Source organism: Falco cherrug, chromosome 3 (genome assembly GCF_023634085.1).
Source record: "Falco cherrug isolate bFalChe1 chromosome 3, bFalChe1.pri, whole genome shotgun sequence".
Classification (NCBI taxonomy): Eukaryota; Metazoa; Chordata; class Aves; order Falconiformes; family Falconidae; genus Falco; species Falco cherrug.
Genome location: NC_073699.1, coordinates 77,221,483 through 77,245,438, shown reverse-complemented (window position 1 = coordinate 77,245,438; position 23,956 = coordinate 77,221,483). Strand labels below are relative to the sequence as shown.

The window sequence follows — 23,956 nt, the reverse complement described above, 5'->3', positions numbered from 1 at the left end:
ACAAGGTCTGCCTGGAGCCTTCTCTTCTCTGGGCTGAACAATCCCAAATCTCTCAACCTGCCTTCATAGGAGAGGTGCTGCAGCCCTCTGATCATCTTCGTGGCCCTCCTCTGGACTCGCTCCAACAGATCCATGTCCTTCTCATGTTGGGGTCTCCAGTGCTGAATTTTCCTTCTAATAATATAATTTTGAAGAAAGCATCAGCCTGTATGCAATGACATTATCAAATCACCTCAGCCTTTTTTTTTTTTTTTGATTGGTTTTGGGGGTAAGGTGTGTCAATTAGCATCTAGGAGTATCTCAACTATCCATAAAAATATACAATTATTTGATTCCAGCAAAGAAAAAAATGAATTTCTGAGTAACTGCCCTCTCCACTTATTTTTCTTCCTTTCCTATCCTACTTACTATTAATGTTATTTTGGGCCTAGCTTATTATTTGTAGCAGGACCAGTCAGATACTACAGTCAAAAACAAGGCCCCGTTGCAATAGGCACTGACACAAATACAAGCAGTTGATCTCTCCTCCAACTAACTTACAAACTTTAAGTACAAAACATTGTAGATAAGATGGACAGAGTGAGCAGAAGGTGATATTATGGTTGATTTAACAAGCAATGAACACAACTATATTTTGTTCTGCATGGAAAGAACATATTCAAGGACATTAATTAATATCTTATGGTCTTTGGCAGTCCTATCTTTCTAATTAATAATCAAAGTTAAATTTCCAAAGGACACCATACTGTAAACATGCACTTTCTAAATTCTGTGCTTCTGTATTAGGTCACCCTGCAGCAAGTAATTCTCAAAATAAAAGCACTTTGGAAATGTGTTCTTTAACAGCTCCTTGCTAGTAGTCACCATAAAGAAACTAAAAACTATTTCATTTGGAGAAGGAAATGTCTGCTTCCTTTCCCAAAGGAGGCCTTTTTCTCTAGTTTGTGTTGGTATCTGTTAATTACAAAAATCCAGAAAACAATTTTAAATGCCATCATCTTTTAAAAACTACTTTGAAGAAAGTTACTTTGTAGTAACTTTGTATAACATAGATAAATCCTGCTTTTCAATATTAAAAATAATTTTAAAAACCAGATGAAAACCAAAATACCTTCCATGACAAGTTACTACGTCCACTAAAATATTAGGACTTACCAAGTATCAGACAAAGTTAAATACCATTGAGCTAAAGCTCTTTCATTTCTCTTACGGCCTTTTCCTTCTCATATTCCTTCCCAACTGGTAATTTCTAAACACTTGTACCTTCTTTGTTTGTCAGCTTGAATCTCTTATTCTGCTTTTCCCACTCTGAAGAGCAACTCTCAACCATCAGTTGATATGCCAAAGATTAAATTGCTTTGCTGTTTGTTGTAGCCTTTTATTTCCTCCCATTTGATTAGAAAAACTTAATTAGTGCTAATTAAGTACTTTGAAGCTTGGGTGACAGTTTTCATAGAATTGCACATTTCTGCTAATACTTCAACAAGAGGAAAATTCAATGACAAAAACACTAGACAGCACACTGAGAAGTAAACTGAAAGAGGAAAAAAAAATAAATGTATTTTTTACCCTAACCGAGAACATGGGTACATCTGAAGTCTGAGGCAGTTTATACTTTGCAGCAGATGTATCCTTAAGCAGCTCTGCCCCTGCTCTGAATTTGCTGTTGCTTTATAGCCTGAACTTAAACACAACTGACTCGTGTAAGTGGAAAGCAGTTCTATGGGTGTTGCACATTTAGCTTGGTATTATTATTGTCATCTTTAACATACCACTGTCCTCAGGTCCAGCTGGGCTATCCTAAATCCGGCACTGCATTAAAGAAGAGAAGAGGAGAGGAGCCAAAATGGGTTTCTATCCTACTTCAGTACCTTTCAGTTATTAGCTTAGCCCTTTAGCGGGTGATCAAGTAAATGGCTGAAACTAAAATAGCAAATACAAGGCCATAAACTAAAACAATCCTGAGGCTACTTTAAATAGCTGTGATCTCTGAGAAGGAGCTACACCATCTCAGCTGCCTACAAATTAGCACAAACAAGAAATAATTTGCCCTAATGACTTCTTCACTTCAACTGGTTGCTGAATAGAAAGCTCATTATCCAGGCTTCAGCTATCCGCTTCAGCCAATCTTAAGGCTAAATTTTACAGTCGTCGTGGACCAAAGCAGACCTTCCTTATTAGGTGGTCTCTCCTACATATTTCGTCAGATGATGAATAGGTTATCCAACTCGAGAGAATTCATACTAAATAAAGCTACTATATGCACTTTTAAAGTTCACTTAATTCTGGATTTCTCTTCCCCGTCCTGAACTCTAGACCTGTAATTTCAAGTGAACAAATCCCTAAAGACATCAATGAAAATATCTATTACAAAGCAATAATTCTTTTGAAATAGGGATAAGGTGTTTGTGATGGAGTTAAATTAATTTTCAATCTAATTCACATACTTTAAGCACAGGTTTGAAGAATGCTGAGCCTAAAGAAAATTAGCCTGCAAACTTCAGTCTGTGAATAATGATGCAAACCCAACAAAGCTAGTTATTCTTTTTACACTCTATGCAGCAACGAGAATAAAAAGGAGGTCCATCGCATACTTTACCAGATTCTATGTTACAGAGTCCTCTGTTACATAGAACTTTGGCCCAACTGAAGCTTTAATTCTATCTAAACAGACTCTTAATGCAGGTTGGGAAGTGAATGATCAACCTTATCTAAGCACATTTAATCGCTACATGTAGAATTGTGTCACACACTTCCTATTATGTGAAGAACAGGAATTCTCCACAGGAACTCAAAGTTTTCATAATATTCTGTGGCTCATAAATACATTTTGACAAATTCCAGTTCTGTAATTTTTAGCATTCATCTTTGTAATATTTATTGATGATAAAAAAATCTAATGTATTTTCTCCTTAGCTCATAATTTTCCACAGTAACTACATCTTAGCAATGGTTTGATGAAACTAAAGATCCTGCTCTTATTAATCCCTATCTTTCCTTACAAATAATCTCAGTTATATTTTCATTTCTTTGAAAATTAACACCAGCTGTCCATATTCATCTTTAACATGAACAGGATACGCAGGCTTACAACACAGAAGAACAGATTACTTCATACTACTACACAACTGCTTAAAAATATATTTACATGTCAGCAAAATTACTGTTTTTTCATAAAAAGAGAAAAATTGATTGGGAGGATGTCCTATGGCTTGTTGGGAACTTCTATGTTCTCTATGTTTTACATCGGTTTTTCCTATGTATGGAGAATTTACATTACTGTATTCTCCCTTCCCCTTGTTTAAATAACTTTATATCTCACTTGTAAAAGAAGTAGCCATTTCATTCAAGGAGGCTATTGAAACACTATTATTATGAAGACATTCATCACTTATTTTCCATTGAAAAAAAAATCATGTTAATGCTTGATTATGCAAGTTTAATTTTGGAAAGTACTAATTCTAGAGCAAGTAAACCTTGATAAATATATATATTAAAAAAAAAAAAAAATTGGGAGAACTGTCCATTACTGAAGGGCAGGCTTTATACTGCTGTGTCGGTATCCGGATCTTAAGTTCAGAAACTGCACTTGGAGCTGTGCTGTCTGCTCCAGAAGTACCAAACAGCATTATAATGTTTTCCCAAATTTGCTTTTTTGGAGCCATTTGGAAGGCAATTTTGTTATTTGATAAGATGTCCATCACTAAATTTGCCTAAACACATGTACAGACACCCCTCCCAAACACTCACACAGACACACACACGCATAAACATTGATTTTACAAGTCTCCTTTTCTTTAAGCAAGTAGTTACAACACTGGAAATATTTGTTCACTGTGTTCACTGATTATTTTTAAATGATTTGTCACCACTCTGCCACTTAAAGGAGATGGTTATTTCACTCTTCTGAGACGTGAACTATGTTCAAAAGCAGCTAGATGAGGATGGTGGTGTGATATAAATTCCAATAGAAAAATGCATTGTCCATCCATATAGCCGTCCACCCTGAGAAACTTCCACTGACAAATTCTTGCTATTTTTCATCAGTCATGGAGTTCCCATCAATAAATAGAAGGTCAGTGCAACAATGAGGAGCAAGCAGAATGGAGACGAGAAGGTCTGATAGGCAGCTGATGGCATGAAAATATCTTCATACTTGTAAATACTGACAACACGCTCTGATACAGGTGGTGAGTCTATATCATGACGAGTTATAGAACCTTTAACAGGTAGAGGGCAGAAAGAAATTATGTCAGATGCATTTTTTCTATAACTCTACCAAAGAAACAGGTAGACAGCCAAACAATTTTCAAGCCTACAGGAGCATGCAATATGACACCGTCAATGAATAGGGTCATTTCTCTTTCTCTGCTTTTTGAAATTAAACTTCTGAATAAAACAACTTAAATTCATATAAACAATAAACATCCTTCAAAGGAATTCAGAACTTCTAGTTATGAAGTTCTTCTAAATTTAGCTTTGGGGAGTAGGGGTAATAACTATATTGCCAAGAGAACACAACAGGTAGGACTCTGTTATTTATCTTTTCTTTCTTCTTATCTGTTTTCAAGCTTCATGGTGCCAGAATTTTAGTTCATTTAAAAAAAGAGATTCCAGTAAGAATAATGTAATTGAAAGACATTTATCAATTTTGACACCTCTGTTTTGTCAGTAACACAGATATCAACTTACCCTGAATTGCTGGGCCCCAAGCAAACAGATAGTACCAACTCAAGTGCAGATCTACGATGGTTTCCTCTCGGGGAACATATACAGGACGCTTGAATCGACATGTTACACGATTGTTTTCAAAAACCCCTTCTTCATCTCTAGCAGGATTTCTCTGGATTTCTTTAGCCCACTGACCGACATTGTAGAAGTGCTGTATTCGGACTCTTCCATTATCATCATGAACACAAGCCATGACATCATCTCCTCCCTACACGGTAAAAAATATTGGTAGAAGGAAAAGAAAAGCATTTCCCACATGTATATAATTTTAATCGTCAAAAACCAATCAAGACCTAGGGCTCTCATTCCTTCTCTCTAACTTATATATACACATGTATTTGTTTCCCTAACCATGTGTCTTCAATCAGATTGAAAAGCACAAAGTAGACAGTAATATTTACTTAGCCTTACTATCTCTGAACCCTCTTTTGGATCTTTCTAAGAGTTATTTTATCTATTAGATATAACATATTTATAAGATACGATATCAACCTGACATCACATAATTAATTGAGTAGCAGAAGGCTGTTTTCTTTCATAATTCGTGAAGTTCTGGGATCCTGCTTCATAAAAACTAGCAGTTTTGAATACTTGACATGTACCAAATCCATTGCATCAGATCATGAACAGAAAACCAATATAAATTAGTATAACAGAGGAGATTAATCTACCAAATATGGGAAAATAACAGAATAAATCACAGCCTGTCTTTTCTAATCTCTTCCCATGTTCACTTAAGGGACCATCACTTCTATATCTCTTAAGAGAAAATGAAAAATGATCAGCATGTACTAACAGAACACAGAATACCAAAAGATACAAGAAAAAAAGTAACAGTATGTGCTTCTTCACATAGCATAAACAGCCACCAAGCATTACAATCAAGCAAAGAAACAACGGACAGAAGGAAGTGTGAGACAATTGCTTGTAAAGGTGACTTGTAGAAATATTAAACCAGTTGCTAGAACAGTTCAGTTACTCAAGGTCACTATCAAAGTGGTAGAGCACTGTATCACTCAGGAATTAGCATTAATTTTAGGGGCATTCTCTCACAGAAGCCTTAGTATCAAGAGCCATTAAAACACTGTCCAAGTTGGACAAATGGCATTTTACTGAGCAGCACTGCCACAGGTATCAGTGCCATATTAAATGCAGGCCCTACTTCTCCAATACTCACCTTTCTGATATGTCATGCTGATGATAGACACGATGCTTACTAGCATGATCATCTCTCAGTTCTTTGTTATAGGGAAAGGAAAGAAAAAGGGTGTGTTTCAGCTCTCTAAGAACATTGCTATCTAGATTTGTAAAAGATGTGCCAAAAGTGAGGAAAAGGGGGACAACTACGTAAAACAAGCTTGAATAGTTTGTGCATCTTGGTGCTGCTGCAAGCAACCTTTCCAGCTTCTGTCTTGAGCCTATCCTTGCTCTCCATAACTTATTTTCCAAGTTTAGTTTTTGTATCTCTGAGTAGAAATCTCTCATTCTTAAGTACCATGAGGCAAAAATAAAGCTGGTTTTGCACAGAGGGAAAAAATAAAAAGGAAAGTAAAAAGCATTCTGAATCTCAATTAACAAAATGATATTACAAAATCCTGCCTAGGCACAAAAGCCTGCAAGTGGAAAAGCATAATGTTATTTAAGACAAAGAATAGGTCACAGGACTTTGGGGGAAAAAAAAAAATATATTGAGGACACAAAATAGTTTTTTTTTCCCCTGAACTCTTGTAGCTATCCAGGCCATACCATTTTGATTAGGGCCTCCAAAGCACAGCTCACTTCTCACAGCTAAGCTGTTTTGACCCAGAGTCATTTTACCATTAGAGCATGTGCATCCCAGGACACCAAAACATCCTGGAAGTTATGAGAAAGGATGAAGTCAGCAGGAGAACAAGAGAGGAAGACAGATGCTAGCTGGTTTAGTCCAGCTGACTGGTGGGCATTAGATCACATACGCAGCAAATTTGGAAGCAAAACTTTACACTTTGGACTTCATTCTTCTTAGAATAAGCTGAGACTTAATATGCTGCTTGGTGTGCCTGGGACAAAAGGTAACATCTGCTTTTCAAGTGGCTGATGAGATGCAGGCAATGGGACCCTGAGGTCTACTGCAGGTAGATCAGAGTTACAAACTGGTAACACCATCTCTGATAGCTTGGAGCCAAATAATTAAAGGTGCTGAGCTGCTTTGAAAACCCTGTTGAGTACTTGTATTTCCAGGCATCTAAACTAGTCCCAAAATTTGGCTGTAAAACTGTTTCTCACCACACTGAAAACATGAACTGTTTCTTGTCACGTGAACTGTTCTGTATGACACAAAACACTTCTGTATTTACAGTGTCATGTTAAAACATATATAGTAATGATGAAAAGCACTTACCCTCACATTTTCTTTCTATTACTCATTTTGGTTCTGATAAAAACACTGTTAAGTCAGCATGAGTTTCTTCATTCCTGTTTGTGGGTCCTAGCCCAGGACGTCCAAATTCTGTATTTTTTCAGACTACTGCTCAGAACTGTACAAGAAATAGTCCTGTCCTTTGACGGGGAATTTAGGAGATAGGCTCAGTATTGGTTTATATTCTCAGGAGTGTTTCTGTGTATGAACACCTACATTACGAACTGCATTTTAATCCTGAACATTTTACCCAGGCTCACAGACAAAACATCTTTGCCTAAGTTGTCTGTTGCTCAGGTTTTTTGAAAGTCACACACTACATGCTCCTGTATTGCTCATTGAGACACAATGAAACATGAAGCTTTTGAATGAAGAAATACAGGAATAAGCATAAACTGAAACCAAATAAAATCCAGGAGAGATGGAAGAAGAAATTTTAACAAGACTGCTTTCTGAAATATGCATGTTTAAATAAGCAGGAGTAACTTTGTCACACATTTGTGGCTTCCCTGAACAACAAATACACAGGTATGAAAGAAACAAAAAGACTTCCAAAATTTAACAGCCAAAGTCATATTTATATTGCTGAAAGTCAACTGATTTACTGAAGACTAAAATAAGTTGCTGTTTAGTTTCTGATGTGCCTTTTGTCCAAGTAACACTGCTATAAAGTGCAACAGGACATTCTCATGTGAATTGGCTTATCCCTGAGGGCTTTTCTAATAAAAAGACAAAAACCTAATAACATTCAGAGCTGAACCAAATTACTCCTGTAATTCTCAGAGAAGAAGGGAGAGGACACGTTAGGAAGGATGAGGCAGTTTTCTGGGAGGCAGTAGGCCTGGCTTCTGCTCTCAGGGTAGCTACCAAATGGTGCTTCCTTTTCAGCAGGTCAGTTTTCCCTTATATGCTCCATTTCTCACAGACCTAATATAAACCATTTATAGCCTAGCACGTAAAAGTGTGCACACTGTCAACACGAATAACTGTATGAGTCTTACCATTTTCTTGTCTGAGGAAAATCCCACTGCCACCCAGCCATCCGTATCAGCACTCAACTCAAATTCAACATCAGCTCCTATTCTACGGTAACTCAGAAAGTAGTCACAAGTCTCCGCATTGCATCCAGGTTTACCATACCTAAATGGAATTGGAAATGTATGTAAAATTTTTCCTTGCAATTTTCCACTATGGAATTTAATTACATCTTTGCAAGAAAAAACTGAAAGACTGAATTTTGGTATAATGCAGTAAAATATATTATATTATGCTATACACAAAGTACCATTACTTAAGTGTTCACAATTATTACTCTTTTTGTGTAAGAATGTATGGTATTTGAGCAGTACAGCAACCAATTAACTACACACAGTATTACTCTTGACATTGCTAGCCCTAGTTTTGTAAGTACTTCATGAAAATATAAGAGACATGAAATAACTGTAGTTCCATAACATAGGTCCATAACATAGGTCCATAACTGTAGGTCCATAACTAAAATGTATATCCTTAAATAATCTGGTTTCCTCAGATAGTATAGACCATAACTACAAAGCATGTTCTTAAATAATGAAGTTATTAAAATGAATATGGAACATTTACCAAAGTCTCCAATGCAATCAGTCAGCATTTGCAAAGATAAAGGTATCTGCAGTCTTAGACTGACCTGAAGCAACCCTTGGTTTTTCCACAGTCATCCACTCTGATTTTTGCAAATGGATCCACAGGAGGAGCAGTTGGGAAGGGGTAACCTGTATAATCAGAATATACCATTACTAAATAAAATACAAGGAATAAAAAGTGGTAATACTAAAGAGAAAGGGTTTCAGTTTACTTTGCTGATAACTAAGCTGTTCAGATGAGGGACTACTTTGTCACATACACAACCCCTTGCTCAGGTGGTCCTGGATTCAGGTACCAAAGTAACACTGATAACTGAAAACAAAAATTTTCTCAGGTTTCCTACGTTCATCGAGAAGGGAGAAGCATGGCTTTGCTACACGAAGGGCAAAAGTTAACTTAAGGCAGCAGGAACATGGAGTAGTACAGTCACTTAACAATTAGGGATCTCCACTCAGCTACCCTTTTGTGCACTCTCAGTCCGCTCAGGAAATCCATAAGGGAACTAAATCTGACTCCTTAGCCAGAAATGACAGTATTAAGTATAAATGCAGGGCACCAGGTTCAGAGCTGTAGGAATGGATACCATAAGGACCTTGTAATACATCCTCCATTAAGAAGTGAAATAAAACACACATTGCAATAAAAGGTGAAAAAAACCCAGGGAATTGCCCCTAGTTATAAGCTTCAATCACTTGTGAAAGAAGACCCAGAAAGGCTGGACAATGAGAGTTATGATTCCAAGCAATCCCTGTCTGCTGTATAATAACCCCAAAGAGAAAGTGCAGACGTTTGCAACAGACTTCTGTCTTGGCCGGTAGAAGTCTGTGTCTGTCGCATGAACACAGACATTTTAATAGGACATTCTCTTACTTAGCCAACTGAAAACCAAAGTGCTAGTTATGAAACCAGAAAGTCCACTGGAAGTGCTTCATTAAAATTGGAAACAAACACTGTGATCAGTTACGGCATCTGCAAACAAGCGTTTAACCTGCACAGCTTTAGGCATTTGGGAGCCATTGATCTGCTTTCCTAGATTTCTGAGAATGCCGCGTTGTAAACTGCAAATTAGAGCCTCCATTATCTGTATCAGGGGCCTGGGTAAATCACCCAAATTAAACGCATTAAGTTGGCCAAATTTCACAGCAGCTGGCAGCGGAGCACCACTGGAAGCCTGGTCACAGGACATCCTATCTTCTCTCTTCCTCCCTTTTTTCCAAATGCATCAAACAACTGCTTTTCAATGCAGCCTAGCCACAAACTCAGAGTTTTAACATTCTGCCATTTGTAAATTCAAAAAACCACCCCAAAATCCGCGACTACCGTGCTGCTTACTACTTGGGGCATCACGCGACACTGCGAGACCCACAAACACCAGGACTCCTCTTAAGTGCGCGGTCCGGACGGCTGTTCGCCAGGGGCTTTGCACCTCGGAAGGCGAACCCCCGCCGGCCGGCCGCGCTCAGCGGGACGAGGACGGAGCCGGGACCCCCGGTCCCCTGCCGGGCTCCTGCCGCCCCCCGCGGCCCCCGGCCCTGCCGCCAGAGCGGGCTGCCCGGCCCCCGCCTGGGGGAGACGCCCGGGCCCCGGGGTGCCGCCGCGCCGCGGCCCGGAGGGAGACAGGCGCCAGCCCTGCGGGGGTCCGGTCGTCGGGCAGGGCACCCGGGGCTCCCCCCGCGCCCGCGCCCGGGCCCCGAGCGGCACGGCTGGAGGCCGGCAGGGCCAGAGGCCGCCCGGGCGGCGGCGGCGGGCGGAAGATGGCGGCGGGCGCTGGCCTTCGTGCTGAACGCCAACGCCGCCGCCGCTCGCCCGCCGGGCCGCCACCAGCCGCCCGGCCCGGCCCGGCCCGGCCCGGCCTCCCCCCCTCCCTCCCCGCGCCGGGCTCGCCCCGCCGGCCGCCGCGCCCCGCCTGGCCCCGGCCGCCGCACCCTCCTCGGAGAGGTAGCGCAGGTCGTAGAACTCGCTGGCAAAGGTGCCGTACGAGGAGTCGTGGTGAGGCCGCGCCGCCTCCTCGCCGTGCTCCCCGCCGCCCGCCTCCCGCCGCCCGCCGCCCTCCTCCGCCGGGCTGGCGGCGGAGCCGGCCAGGAGCAGCAGCAGCAGGAGCCGCCGCCAAGCGCCGCGGCTCCGCACCGCCATGGCGGCGGCGGCGGGGCGGGGAGGCGGCGGCGCCCGAGCGCGCCTCCTGCGCGGCCGCCCGCGGGCTCCTGCGCCGCCGCCGCCGCCGGCGGAACGGGGGAGGCGGAGGGGGGAAGCCGGCCCCGGGGCCGGGCGGTGCCGGAGGGACCGCGGCGGGGGGCGGGGGGGTGCCCGGGGGGAGAGGCGGGGGGGCGGTGTGAGCGCCGGGCCGTGCGGGCGAGCGGGGCGCCCCCGGCCCCAGCACACGCCCCGCGCTGCCGAGCCCCGCGGCGGGGCCGCGGCCGGAGCCGCGCTGTGGCCTTGGGCCGGCGGCCGCCCTCCCCTGCCCCCCGCCCGGCAGCGACCCCCGCTGGGACACCCCCTCCCGCAGGCCGAGGCGCGGCTGGGGGGCAGTGCCAGGCCGGTCCCGGCCGCCCCCCGGCCTCGATTCACCAGCACCTCTCAGCGTGTGCTTCAAGAGGACGTGGTAAATCCCGCTCGGCAACTGCTGGGCGAACTTCTCTTATCTTTTTATTTTTAATGACTCCTGGGACAGGACTGAAGGCACAGCGCGACTTAACATTCGTTTCAGGTAAAACGCCACGCTGGGGAGCGTTTGCCATCTGAGCGCGCGCTCTTGCTTTGTATTTTTTGCAGTGGCACTGCAGCGGTACAAACGTGCTGAAAACCCGGCAGGACTGAGAGAGCCCAGCTCGAGCCCCCACGGTTTGCTTGGGCTCTCCTGAGTGTGGCTGGACGCGCAGCTAGGCGTTGAGGAGACCTTTGCGTTCTCGCTGTGCCGTGATGTCTCTGGGTTGATGGAGGAGCAATGACCGTTCATCACCCGCGTTCGCTAAAGTGGCTCTTTTCTCGTGTTTGGGTTGCTATCTTCTGTTTATAACTGTAATTTCTTTTTTGTTTTGTTATGCATGGTTACACTCCCTCCTCTGAGAGTCTGGAAGCAAAACACCAGCGGGGAGGGAGGGAAAGAGAAGAAGACGCAGCGGTTGGCAATATTCTGAGAATTAAAATAGCCTTCAGTTTAAATCTCTTTTTTTTTTTTAGTATCAGTGACTCAACCGACTTACTTTTTGATGGGCCACTGAGACTGCCCGAGACCTAGGCTGCATTAGGAAGAAGTTCATTCCCTTGGGCTGAGCCATTGCTTGTAATACCCGAGTGTGCTCAGCCACATCGAATGGAGGGCGTTAATTCATGTCTCCTGCTTTAGTCTGGTGGAGTAGCGTCCTATCTCACTGCAAATAGAGGACCAGCCACACAGAAGTAAAAAAGAAGTTGCAGAAGCAATTTCGATTGCATGCAAATTCAACATGTTCCATAGTATCGTGTGGAAAAACCTATGCGAGAGCAACACCAAGCTCAAGTGCAAAATAACGAGTCCCTTTTTCCCACCTCGCTGAGCTTGGCAAACTTGACCAAGTGGAAAACAGGCAAACAAATGGCAATAGAAAAACCCTTATAAATCAAGCTAACAGGAAAACAAGGCTGCAGCTTATTCTTTCTGGCAATAATACACTCTGATGAAGGCCTCCTGTCTCCTTTTTGAAATAGCTAGCTGAGGGTTGTGATGCCTGTGAAGAAGCATTTGCTGAGTGAGGGAACAGCTGTCAGCTGCATGCTGGTTTTTCTTCCCTGGAAACAGACTTTAGCACACTGCAATACAGGCAATGCTTCACAGTCATAGTAAACACTTAGGATATTTATCATGTATTGTTTGTACCTACATGACAGCTATCATTTTAAACCTGACAGCTAAGATAACTGTCTGTGATTACAGTGGAGCTGCACTGATTTCCTAAGGTGAAGAAGATACGGCTAAAAGACTGACCCTATTACAAGTGCCTCCCTCCTAGTAAATTGTTAAAAATTAAAATACTTTAGATGCATTTTTTTCCTTAGCAGAACCTCTTGTGTTTGCCTGAAGGTTGTACAAAAATGGATTGCTTATAAGAAGCAACATCTTATTGCTGCTGGTGGAGTGCTAATGAGTACCTGCAGTTTTCAGCAGACAGGAAGGTCTATGTGGCAACTAACAGCACTGCCTATGCAGCAGCAGTTCTGCAGGGAAGATCCTTATGGGACCAAGCAGTTGAGGCAGCCATCAAAAAAAGCATTAGCAGAAGTTGTCCACACTGCAGTTGCATGAGCAGCATTAATCCTAAAATTTCTGAATGCTGTATTTCACAGCCTGTACATGCTGGTAGCACCTTTCTTAGGTGGGGTGTACACATGCCCTGTGGGAACCTTGGGTTGGAAGGCTTCAGCATCACCATCCTCTGAAAGCAGGAGTCTTCTTGCTTTTAGCGAATTAGAGATGTGGTCATTTCTACCACTTCTTGTGCAATTACCTCCTGCCTCAGGTGAATCCAGCAGTCAAATTCACTGCATGATTAATTGCCCTAGCTTGGGCAATTCTCTGGTGCTGGCACTCAGACTAGCAGTGTCTTACCAAAATTGAGACTGGGATTATCCCCAGCCATCCCTTGAACCCACCCTGCCTTCTCTTATCGCTCTGTTTGTTACTCAAAGTACACCTTTTAACTGGAGGCTCATGCTTTTCGGGGCACTTGGACTAGAAATGAAAGCTTCAGGAATAAGTAGTGGTTTGTATAACAGACAGGAAAGAAATCTTGTCTTGGAGTCTCTAATTGCAATATTCAGGAGTGGCTGCAGCTCCCATGCTGGGGGGTAAGAGGGTAAAACCTCACTAGTCGTTTAAGAGCATGGCCTGACTAATGAAGAGAGGAGTGGGGAAAGGCCAGTGATGCTGGCAGACCATTAGGCTACAGAAAGCCCTAATACAGCATTCTCTGTGCCCACTCTTCCTTAGGGACCATGCACAACAAACAAGTTTTGCCCCCACTGCTATGGCAAATTAGGCTGGATCCTGCTCAGTCTAGTTGCTTTTCTGCTTCTGTGCATGATTTGGAGGGTTTTCTCCATTTGCTAGTCCTCTTATAAGAGGCTCAGCTTCCTTACTCAGCTCTTGATAAGTTATTGCTATTCCCAGTTCACTCCAAAAAGCCAAAGCTGGTGAAGTTCATACTGCCCTGCCTCTTCCCAGCTACTCCCTCAGCATAGCCATGCCTCAGGAACAGCTCCATGAAGTTTAGTGCTCCTGGTTCTTTCCATCAAATCCATGTGTATTTAAAAAGCAGTATGTATCCACCAGTGTTGACTAACAAAACTCCTGAGACAGCAGTTTTTGTACAACAAATTGAACCAGAATTTTTAATTCATACGCAGTTTTCTCAAACTATTACTATAACATTGTTCAATACAGTGAATGTATCTACACTACCAGTAATTTATCTTGGTCTTTCCTGTATTAATCAACAATAAATATTTTAGAAATAGAGAAATCACTTTGATTTAATTAATAGTCATTCATCTCATGCTCTACATGTGCCTATAGAAATATGCTTGCTGTGTTAGTTACTTAGACAAAGATATGTGAAAAAAATATGCTAGAAGTTTCTTGCAAGCAGAGCTTTTTCACAATGTACAAAACTGATTGACTCAGGAAAAAATGTCAAATGCCAATTCATTAAGAATGTCTCCCGTACGAAAAGTAAAAACTAAGTGATTGCCTTAGAAAAAACAAAACACTATGGAGGAAAAATATGTGTGCTATTTCTGAAAGCTTCTAAACAAAGAGATGAGTGAGCTTTTTAGAGGTATGGTACTGCTTCTGGTCTTCTGGAGAAAGGCAAGAAAATAGGAACTCTAAATATGTTATCGTCCAAACAAAAACTGCATTAGATCATTTGATATTTTTTTGCTTAGCCCTGGTAAATCTTTCTTTTCCTCCTACCATTGAGTTATGTATCTGGTCTTACTCCAAGGGCAATCGTGCCTCTGCAGCCAATACTGCTCACAACAGCATGCTTTCTTTAGAATTAATCTAATGTAAGAAAAAAGCAATGTCCTCAAGCTCTTTTCCACAAGCATAACCTACACCAATGTAAAGACTAAGTCCACCAATCTTAGACAGTGAATCAGCAAGAGTTTTGCTTTAATAAGCACTATGGACCCTTCCCAAGGTATATTAAAACTGTGTGGTTTGTGTGTGTGTGTGTGTTGGTTTACATTCGGCAGCTTATGTCTTTTCTTCCAAGACTGCATTTTTTTACCTCTGGCAATCTTTGCTACCCCAGCATGAATGCAGTGCTGGGAGGTGTACCTGCCCTGAAAGCCAGATCTGCCAGATGGTGGCACAATGTGCACCAGGAGATTTTGGAACAAAAGTTTTCACATTTCTTAAAAAGTCCTTGTTACAAAGAGGTTATTTATAGTGTTATTCTAATAAGGAGCCGAAACAGAGCAGTCTTTTATTAGAACTCGCAATAGAGGGCATTACATTAAGGCCTCCCTGTGCATAAATACCATTTACTTATTGTGCAAAAATTGGCCTGGAAAGCTGAAAAATTCAGCTCTTATTAGCAAGGAGCTCATTTAGGTAGGAATGTTTTAAAGAGTTTAAACAGTACTGGCAGAATTCAATTAATTTTGTGTTTGACAATGTCATTTCATCCTAATTAGTTAAGAACTCAGAAATAAGAAAGAAGAGAAAACCCTTTTCCTCGTGAGACTCCACCTGAAGGTTACGATAAAAGTTCTGTAAGTTTGCCTGTTGGAAAACAGTCATTTAAAACAGCCTTTCTCCAACCCAGATACCTCTGAGTCTAAATAATGATAGTAATAATAATAGTAGTAGTAGTAATAATGATAAGGATGATGATAATAACAACAACAACAACAATAATAATAATAACAACAACAACACCCTTATCTTCCAGGTGAATATAAGCAGGCAGGAGAGATCAGCAGAGAAGCCCCTACTGGCTTGCTCCTCTGCAGTCAAGTTACTTTCTATACGTCATCACTGAGGCAGCCCCTGCCAAGGGACCGGGGTCCGCAGGTCCCTTGTCCCCTCCCGGGGAAAAGCAACAGGAGGGGGGGATACTCCGCTTCAGACAGCCCAGAGAAAAATTCCTGGCTTAGGAGAGTTTTCTCTTTGTCCCGGGGGCGCTGGAGCCCAGGTGAGGGGCAGCCCCAGGCTCCTGGCTCCAAGGGGAGCTCCCAGCCTGGCTCTGGACTGGGCACCCCGGCTGCCCCGGCCGAGCCCCCCAGCGCCTCCCCCGCACCCGCCGGGGCCCGGGGCGCAAGGCGCCCGCTCTCCCCGCAAGCGCGGTAACGCGCCGCGTTACAGCTGCGAGTGTGGCTGCGTTATTTTGAGGAGGGGGCGAAGGAGAGCGGGGGGGGTGAGAGAAGCGGTGGGGGAGAAAGGGGCGAGCTCCCCCCGCACACACCCCCGCCCGGAGGACGACGCAGCCGGGAAAGCGCAGGGAGCTGCGCCCGCCGTGCCCTTCCCCCGCCGGGGGGTCCCGGCCGCTGCCCCCGGCCGCTCCCCGGGGCGCGGCACCGCCGTCCGCGGCCGCCCCGGGAAACCCGCGCCCAGGCGGCGGGCGGCGGACAGGGCTTCCCGCGGCCGCCGACCGGAGCGGGGCCGAGGGGCGCTCCCGGGCGGCCGGGCCCGGTCGGGAGCCCGAAAGGTGACGGCGAGGCCGGGGAACACGAGGCAGCCGGGGTGGTCCCTGCGCATCCCCACCTCTCTGGTCCCCGAGCACGGGCAGACCGGCCGGGGGGCGCCAGCCGTCAGAGGGGTGGGCTGAGCAAGGCGTGCGGCAAATGACCGGGAGGCACCGGCTTCTGGGGCACTCGAGCGAGTTACACAGTGCTGCAGGGAAACTCCGGCACAAATTCCAGCACAAACTCCGGCTGCTGTCTCAAGCTGCCCTCTTTGCGCATCAGTACCTAAAGGCACGTCCCCTGTCACCCGGGTGGCAGAGAGCGCCGGGTGCACAGGTGGCTTCGCTGACTTAAACGTAATCCGTTCTCTTGTTTGCATTTAAAACAAGTTCGGGAGGCTTTGGGTACCAAATTCGTACGCTAGTGGAGAAGGGACATGCCCCTTAAAAGCCTCACTGCAGGCTTTGTTAGAATCCACCATGTGGGGATGTGGGGATGAAGTAAGTGTAAAACCATTTACTCTGAAGTAGAAAAGATCCCATACATCTTCTAATGGTATAACAGCAAGCAGCTTTGGAGAGCTTCGATATATTGTTTTGAAATGCTCATAAACTAAGTTAAGAGAACTTTTCAGTGTTCTAATTAATTTAAGTTGTTACTAATATTTAAATTATCAAAGCCAGGTTTACTCCTCCTCACAATGTCAATGAAGTCAGAGTTCAACGTGGTTTATTTATCTAGAGATGCTAGAATACAGGAATGTTTTATAAAACACAGTGTTACTGAACAGAACAAAACACCGTGTAATGGCCAAGATTTAGAAACACAGCAGTTAATGTGAGGATACAAACATTGTATTGGAGGGTTGTTAGAGGAGAAGTTGCCTTCTTGAGAAAGGATCTCTAACCACAGTTACATCTCTTGTTCCTACTAACCAAAAGGTTGTAGAATTGATAAATGGTTGGAATTTTCTTGTTAAGATCTTACGTGACACCAGCAATAAGTAATACTAAACTTATGTTTTCTTGTTTCTACTGCGCAGCTACGTAATATATCCTAAGGTTACTTCAATGTTTTTCATGCAGATGTTTACAAGGATAAACCTAATTATAGAACAAGTATTTAACTGGTTTATTTTCATTTGACCATCAACATGTGCACAGAAGAAAGGTTTCCAACAGCCTAAGGTGTATGCTGTGCAATAACTTCTTCCCTTACACTTCGAATAAATGAGAGTGTATTATGAATTCTGAAGCCATTTCAGTATGTCATTAAGTCGATGCTTTTGAGTTTTGTTCTGATGCTGTTGCTATGCCACTTTGAGACAGGAAAACAGTCTCTGAGCATTTACTGGAAACAGGGCTTATCAATGGAGGAAAAAGAAAACAGGAGGGAAAAAATCCAGACAACAATCTGGTGCTTGGAGAGAAATTCACACTCCCCTGTTCTGATGGTTGGTTCTTCAACACGTGCACTGAGCCCCCTCCCTGCCACAGTGAAATATTCACATGTGTCAACGCCCCCCAAATGCAGCAGCAGAGAGCAGAAAAGCACTAAGCTGAGGCTTTCCCACCACTCCTCACAGGCAGGCTGCGGTGTTACTCTGCTGGCACCCAGAAGCTTCACTAAGCTCAGGCCACACAGGGGCAAGAACCATTTTCTGCATACGAGTAGACATGTACAAACTCCAGACCCAAATACAGGAAAAGCAATTTAGCTGGTAGTTGCTTTATGATGAAGACACTTCAAATCTGCCATCTGAGTTTTTTTCTGGACATCCCCAAGTTAGTTCGCCCACTCCCTTAGCCCTTTCATAGCCTGGCCACATGCTGAAGAGAGACATCCCAGGCGGATAGCGCTATGCGACTGGTGGGGAGGTGCCGTGATGTAATGGTGCAGGCTCCAGGCAAAGCGGTAACTGTCAGGATGCTGCTGTAGTCCCAGCTCCACGTAGCCCCTCAAGGATGGAGTTAATGTTGTGTGGCACTAGTGCTTGCGAAGCAGCACAGTGTTTTCTATCCATAGTAAACAATGCTTCTTGTTGTAAAATGTCTCAGCATTTAGCTGGACTACTTTTAGAAGCGTTCACATTTGCTAAAACAACACAAAGTGAAAAACCTCAACTCAGAATTCTCATCTGAAGTGAAGTATCAGTATTGGTAATATTTTCAAAGTAAAAGTCAAGAACAAGGTTTCAATTTTCTTATTTTCTTTAGGGAATCAGAGTTCTTTGATTTTTTTGCTCAAACCATTTTGTTCAAACTCTCGACATCATACTGTTCTTATTATATTCATATTTATTTTGTTTGGCATTATCCAAAGAGTTTAGCAACATCAGAAAACTGAATTTGGATCCTTTTTTTTCAGTTTTATGCATGGGAAATTTTTTATTTTCATTCTCAGTTAGAAGGAGATTCTTAAAACAGAAGAAACTCTTGCTTCTGACCAGCTCTCCTCTGAAGATCAGCCTGTGCTGAAGTTAAAGTTGCTAGCAGTTGCCCCAGCCCCTCTACTTGCATGACTTAACTTCTAATGACACAATCACACATGAGTTTTTCCACACCGCCTGCCCCATTTGACAGCCTGCAATGAATGGAAGGGTTGAGCAATGTTTATTTTCATATTTTCTTTTATATTTGAGCTCTGCTTTGGAGGAAACTGCCAAAAGCCTATTTAACTGCTTACTTTTAAAAATTTGCACACATCCTTCCAGTCTTGGCCCTGCACTTATGAAGTTAACCTTCAGAACTACAGCTAAGCAAAGTTACAATTTTTTAGTAGAAGACTTTACCTTTCCAATTATATTAAATAAGGGACACAGGAGCATGTTGCACTTCTCATAAGGAAACCAGGAGACCCGTGTAGGCTTGAGATGCAGTATTAGTATTTCAACTTTGGGCAGAGAAGGCAGCCCTTCCAGCTCTTCCACAGCACCGTAGTTTTGAGAGAGTCATCCTGCCCCATTTCACAAAGGAACACTGTTACAGGTGTTGCACATAAAACATTTAGCAGGACAGCTGGCCGGGGCCCGAGGGATGCTCACAGGGAGGCTAGCTAGACAAGTGCTAATTGAACAAATGTGTAGGCAGGACCGCAAACCCAAATATTTCTGGTTCTTCCTTGATCTTTGTTTGAATGATTGATGCTCATATCACTTTCCCTTTTCTTCACTGGTTGTCCTCTGTTGTCAGAGGTCTCATCTCCTTGTGCTGTTCTCCTAACTGTTCCCATACTGGGATGGTTTGACAGGTACCTGACTCCAAGAGGGGGCTGGCAGAGGGCCTGAATGGATGCTGTGTGCTCTCTGCAAACCCTCAACATCTTCTCTTACCTCAAAATTTCCTCTTCAATCATGGCAGTTCTTCCCCTCAAGTCCACCTGCTGCCTCCCACTGCTAGGTATCTGCAGGCATCCTCTGGTTGTGCATGACCATGGCAGGCAGCAGCTCACCCGGCAGCCTGTTCTGGCTCCTCAGGTGTGCTGCTCAGCCAACAGAAATAGCAAAGTGTATATCCTTCTAGCGTAAGAAATGTACAGCAAAACCTTTGCTATGTAATGCTTGCATAGATGAGAGCGTGAGAATTTTGATCCATTCGTCGAGTGCTTTCACTTCTCCACTTGCCAGAAGGAGAAAGTATAATAACCCTTTTGGGGCTGTGCAGGGGACCGAACCCTAAAACTTCCACGCTTTGGAATAACAATTCCCATTTACTCATGTCAACCCCTGTTTACGGATTAGTCCTGCAGACCTCTGTGACCAGGTGGCAAAGGAGCAGTTCAGTCACAGAACCGTATCATTCATTAGCGCTGACCAGGTTCGTTGCTTTCTCTGGCATGATGGGTGAGCAGGTTGGCTAGTTTCCTAACACATGCAAGCACCTGCGGTCCCTATTTGTACAGCTGTGTATCCTTCAGGTGAGCTGTGCACCTAACCTGGCATTGTCAGATGCCTGAATTGTATTGCAGGTAAGTAAAAAGGAAAGCACTCTCCTGGATGCAACTGCATACAGTGACTCCATTTGCACACTGCTTTGCTTTCAGCATGTGGTAGAAGAAAGTAGAAAGTGAAATTATGACATTTACGGTAGCTGTCAGTGGAAAAAAATGGGAGGCTTTATTAAAAAAACCCTCTTTTCCAGTTATTATTCACATTCACATCTAACAGCAGTTTTTCAGGAACCTTCCCATTCTGCCTCCCATTCTTCTCCCCCAGATTTCTGCTCAGTAGGTACCGCAGGGGTAATAAGTAACCAAGATCTCTATTTATAAACTATTGGTTGTTATTGTCATACGAGGCCCACAGATGAGATCAAGGCTTCATTGTTCCAGGTGATGCATCCACATGGATGTCATGGGTCCCTGCTGGCACTGAAATGAGGCAGCAGGTCACAGCAAGCTTTGAAATACTATCCCCAGCTGCTAGCTCAAGGTTCAACTAAGCCAGCAAAGTTCCCCAGAGAGTGACATTACCAAAATCTCTTGATGAGCTGACTCCACAGGCTAGAAGGGAAGAATAATATTTCAAATAAGTGGACTGGCAGAGTTCAAAAGGATAATAAGTATTTAAATTCAGCATGAAAGACATCTTCCTCTGCGGAGCTTTAGGATGGAGTGTAGCCAGGAAGATAAACTATTTAAAAGCTCCTTTAATCAAGGCTATTAACATGGAGATTTTTGTCTTAATTAAAAATATCCCTTTTATTCAATCACATTAAAGAGAAAGTGATACAAAATGTAATTTATTTTTCTATTTGAATTTTTATAAAAGAACAGTAAAAACATTTTTCCTTGCAGAGAATCACATCATGATTAACAACTATCTTTGAGAGAAGTTTCATATCTATTCCGTTGCTCACATTTTAATTTGCAGTGGACTGTCATACTCATACTTCAATGGAAAAGGTAGGAAGCCTACTTTTTGGCTTCCCAAATGTTTCATTTTCTGCCCATAAGCAATAGTGAGACATCCTAAAAAGAAAAGTTTTCCTGGGATCTCAAAAGATGTAGAAAACAATGCTAGATCATGTATAAAGCACATTGTGTGTGTGCTTTTGGAAGCAAACCATGTTAAAAGGAGCATTCTGCAGAAAGCAAATCAGTCAGAATATTTCCACGCACTTGGATTCAGCAAAGCCTTCAGCTGAGCACCCAAAAGGGGAGACAACGCTACAGGAGCCAGAGAGGACTGCCAGCACACCTCCCTCCTTTCCTCAGTTAGGGCCTCAAAGTCCTGCCTGCCACCAGGCTCCTCTCTTCCCTCCAAAATAGCTGTCGACTATTTATCTCTCAATGATGAAGTCCAAGAGGAAAATGAGTAGGACCAGGGAAGCCCTTGCAGAGCGGTCGCGGCAGGGATACTTCACATAGAAACATGACATCTGAATGGAAGTAGGCAGTCCTTAGCAGGACAAGGGTTGCTGTTCACTTTATTTTCAGCCCCATTTGCAGACCTGTGTGGTTACAAAGGAAGATTAGCATATGGAACATGTGAAACCTCACTGAACCTCCCACACAGTGCTAAACCTGCCAGAAAAGAAAACTAACCCTGGGCAGGGAAAATATCACGCTCTGCAGAGCTTTTCCAGTGTGAAATAGCACTTCTCACAAGCTGAGAAGTGGTTCAGTGGGACAGCTGTGCTGAAGCTGAGGACATACCCTGTTGGTGTTACTAGACCTGAAGAGGTTGCAGGGTCATTTGCTCATCAAGCTCTTATTGCTTTGCACTCTTCAGACTTTTAGGTAATGCCTTTGCTGTGAATCCATCTTCATACCCAAGATGATACTGACTAAACTGGCAGATCCAGAAGAAGGAGCTTATACGGCAATATATCAGACGCATCAGTACGGTGCTACATCTGGTTTATATCACAGCCGTTTGCTGACTCAGCTACGTTGCTTTGACCCTGGGACTTGGTTGGTCAGCTTCTGCAAAAAGCCTTCTGTCAGGTTGCAGAAAACTTAAAAATAGCTTTGAAAATGCCCCATGTTCTCCATGAGGTCTTCAGCAGTGCAATGTCAAGGTGCATCTTGGTGCATCTCATGGTGCCCACGGTGATCAAACATCCCCTTACCCAAACTGAGCAGTGCTGGAGCAACAGCATAACTAAGCACCTGCTTGGTAAAGTGGAATGTCCCCGCACAACAACCCATCCGTACAGCCTGGCTCTTCCATACCTTCCTCAGCCCTACCACACTTTGCAAAGCTAGCTTCAAATGGCAAACATTTCAGCTTTGCTGCCTTGCAATAGTTGCATTAACTTTGTCCTGCATTAACTTTGTAGCTGCCCTGTCTGGGCAGGAGAATGTATGTTGGATGGCAACTGCATTCTGAGGTTGCTGCCTGACAGGGCTCTTCAAAGAGGGAGGTTGCTCTCTGGAGCTCACTAGAAATGTGTGTGTATATCTTGTCCCATAGATCTGCGTGGGTACAGAGCAGCATCTACCTTTTTACAGTGAAGGAGCATCTGCATCCTAATGTCTACATTAAGTTGTCTACAAACTTAATGTAATATTTTCCAAGCAGGTCTAAATCACAGGCATCATATTCCTTTACTAGACAGCTTAGTCCTCTATCTTAGCCCTTAGAAACTTGATGAAACATGTTAATTTCCACTAGGCTTTATTTGCTCCTGTTTCTTAGAAGGTGTTTGTGCAGGCCACGAGATGAACAGAGTTGTGCCAGCTTACGGCAGCAGGCATCTGGCCCATACACTCTTGTGAGCCATGGTAAGACTTGCTTACTAATCCTTGAGCGTTGCCTTGCTCTGCCTGGTGCGTTACAGACAACCTTTCCTTGAGCATACATTTCTGGAGGAACAGAAGAGGCAGGACCTGCCTGAGGTGTTTGTGTAGCTCCTAGGCATTAAATCTATTTAGTTGCTACTTGAAACTAAATCCATTTGAGGGTTGTTCAATGACTTTAGTTAATTAACCAGGCTTTTATTTGATGCTGGTTACTCTTAACATTCAATGAAAAAAGATTATTTCCAGTATTGTCTCTTCAGATAAAAATTAGCTGCTTTTTCTGATATAATCACCTCTTAGTAAGTAGCCAAGAAAGATTCATTATTGCCTCTTGAAGCTAAAGAAATGTCAGAGGTATTAAAACATTGACATTTTGTTGCAGTGAGAGCTGTGATAATAGCCAGACATCTGCCTGAAGGCAGCTCCAAGATTACTCATCCGATTTTGTTGCTGTGATATGGTATCGTGCCATACGATTGCTGTGACTCAACTCCCTTCCCTGTCAAGCTACACACAAAAGGCTTTGCCCCATTTTGTTGTGATTATAATGGACTCGAAAGGCCCAGAACTAGAAACTCAGAGCTGTGTGTGGTGCTGGTTCTGATAATGAAATAAAAGCTTGCTAGAAGTGCAAAATGAAATGCTGCACATGACCTGATAGGCAGATGCTGAGAAAAACAGTATTAAATCCTTTGGGTGCAGGTGTTTTGGATAGCTCAGCAATGTCTAAATGCCCTAAGAAATGATTATTTCTTCTAAAAGACTTTCCTCCCTCCCTCCCTCCCTCCCTTCCTT

The 23,956-nt window shown here is 43.5% G+C and overlaps 1 protein-coding gene across 1 annotated transcript; it reads right to left on the bottom strand.

Annotated features, from left to right (window-relative positions):
• Nucleotides 1-596: 596 nt before the first annotated feature.
• FRRS1L (ferric chelate reductase 1 like) lies at nt 597-14,196 on the bottom strand. The gene is made up of 5 exons (XM_055706045.1): nt 10,678-14,196; nt 8,796-8,880; nt 8,131-8,269; nt 4,693-4,939; nt 597-4,220 (listed from the first exon to the last, which is right to left on the bottom strand). The coding sequence occupies exons 1-5, from the start codon at nt 10,883-10,885 to the stop codon at nt 4,048-4,050; spliced, it is 852 nt and encodes a 283-aa protein (XP_055562020.1). The 5' UTR covers nt 10,886-14,196; the 3' UTR covers nt 597-4,047.
• Between the last annotated feature and the right edge of the window lie 9,760 nt (nt 14,197-23,956).

Excerpts from the sequence above, each read along its gene's own strand:
- FRRS1L (XM_055706045.1), bottom strand. The coding sequence starts at position 10,885 with ATGGCGGTGCGGAGCCGCGGCGCTTGGCGGCGGCTCCTGCTGCTGCTG. Across the intron at positions 8,881-10,677 it reads GCGCTACCTCTCCGAGGAGG|GTTACCCCTTCCCAACTGCT; the intron begins GTGCGGCGGCCG and ends CTGATTATACAG. Across the intron at positions 4,940-8,130 it reads TTTCCTCAGACAAGAAAATG|GGAGGAGATGATGTCATGGC; the intron begins GTAAGACTCATA and ends TTTACCGTGTAG.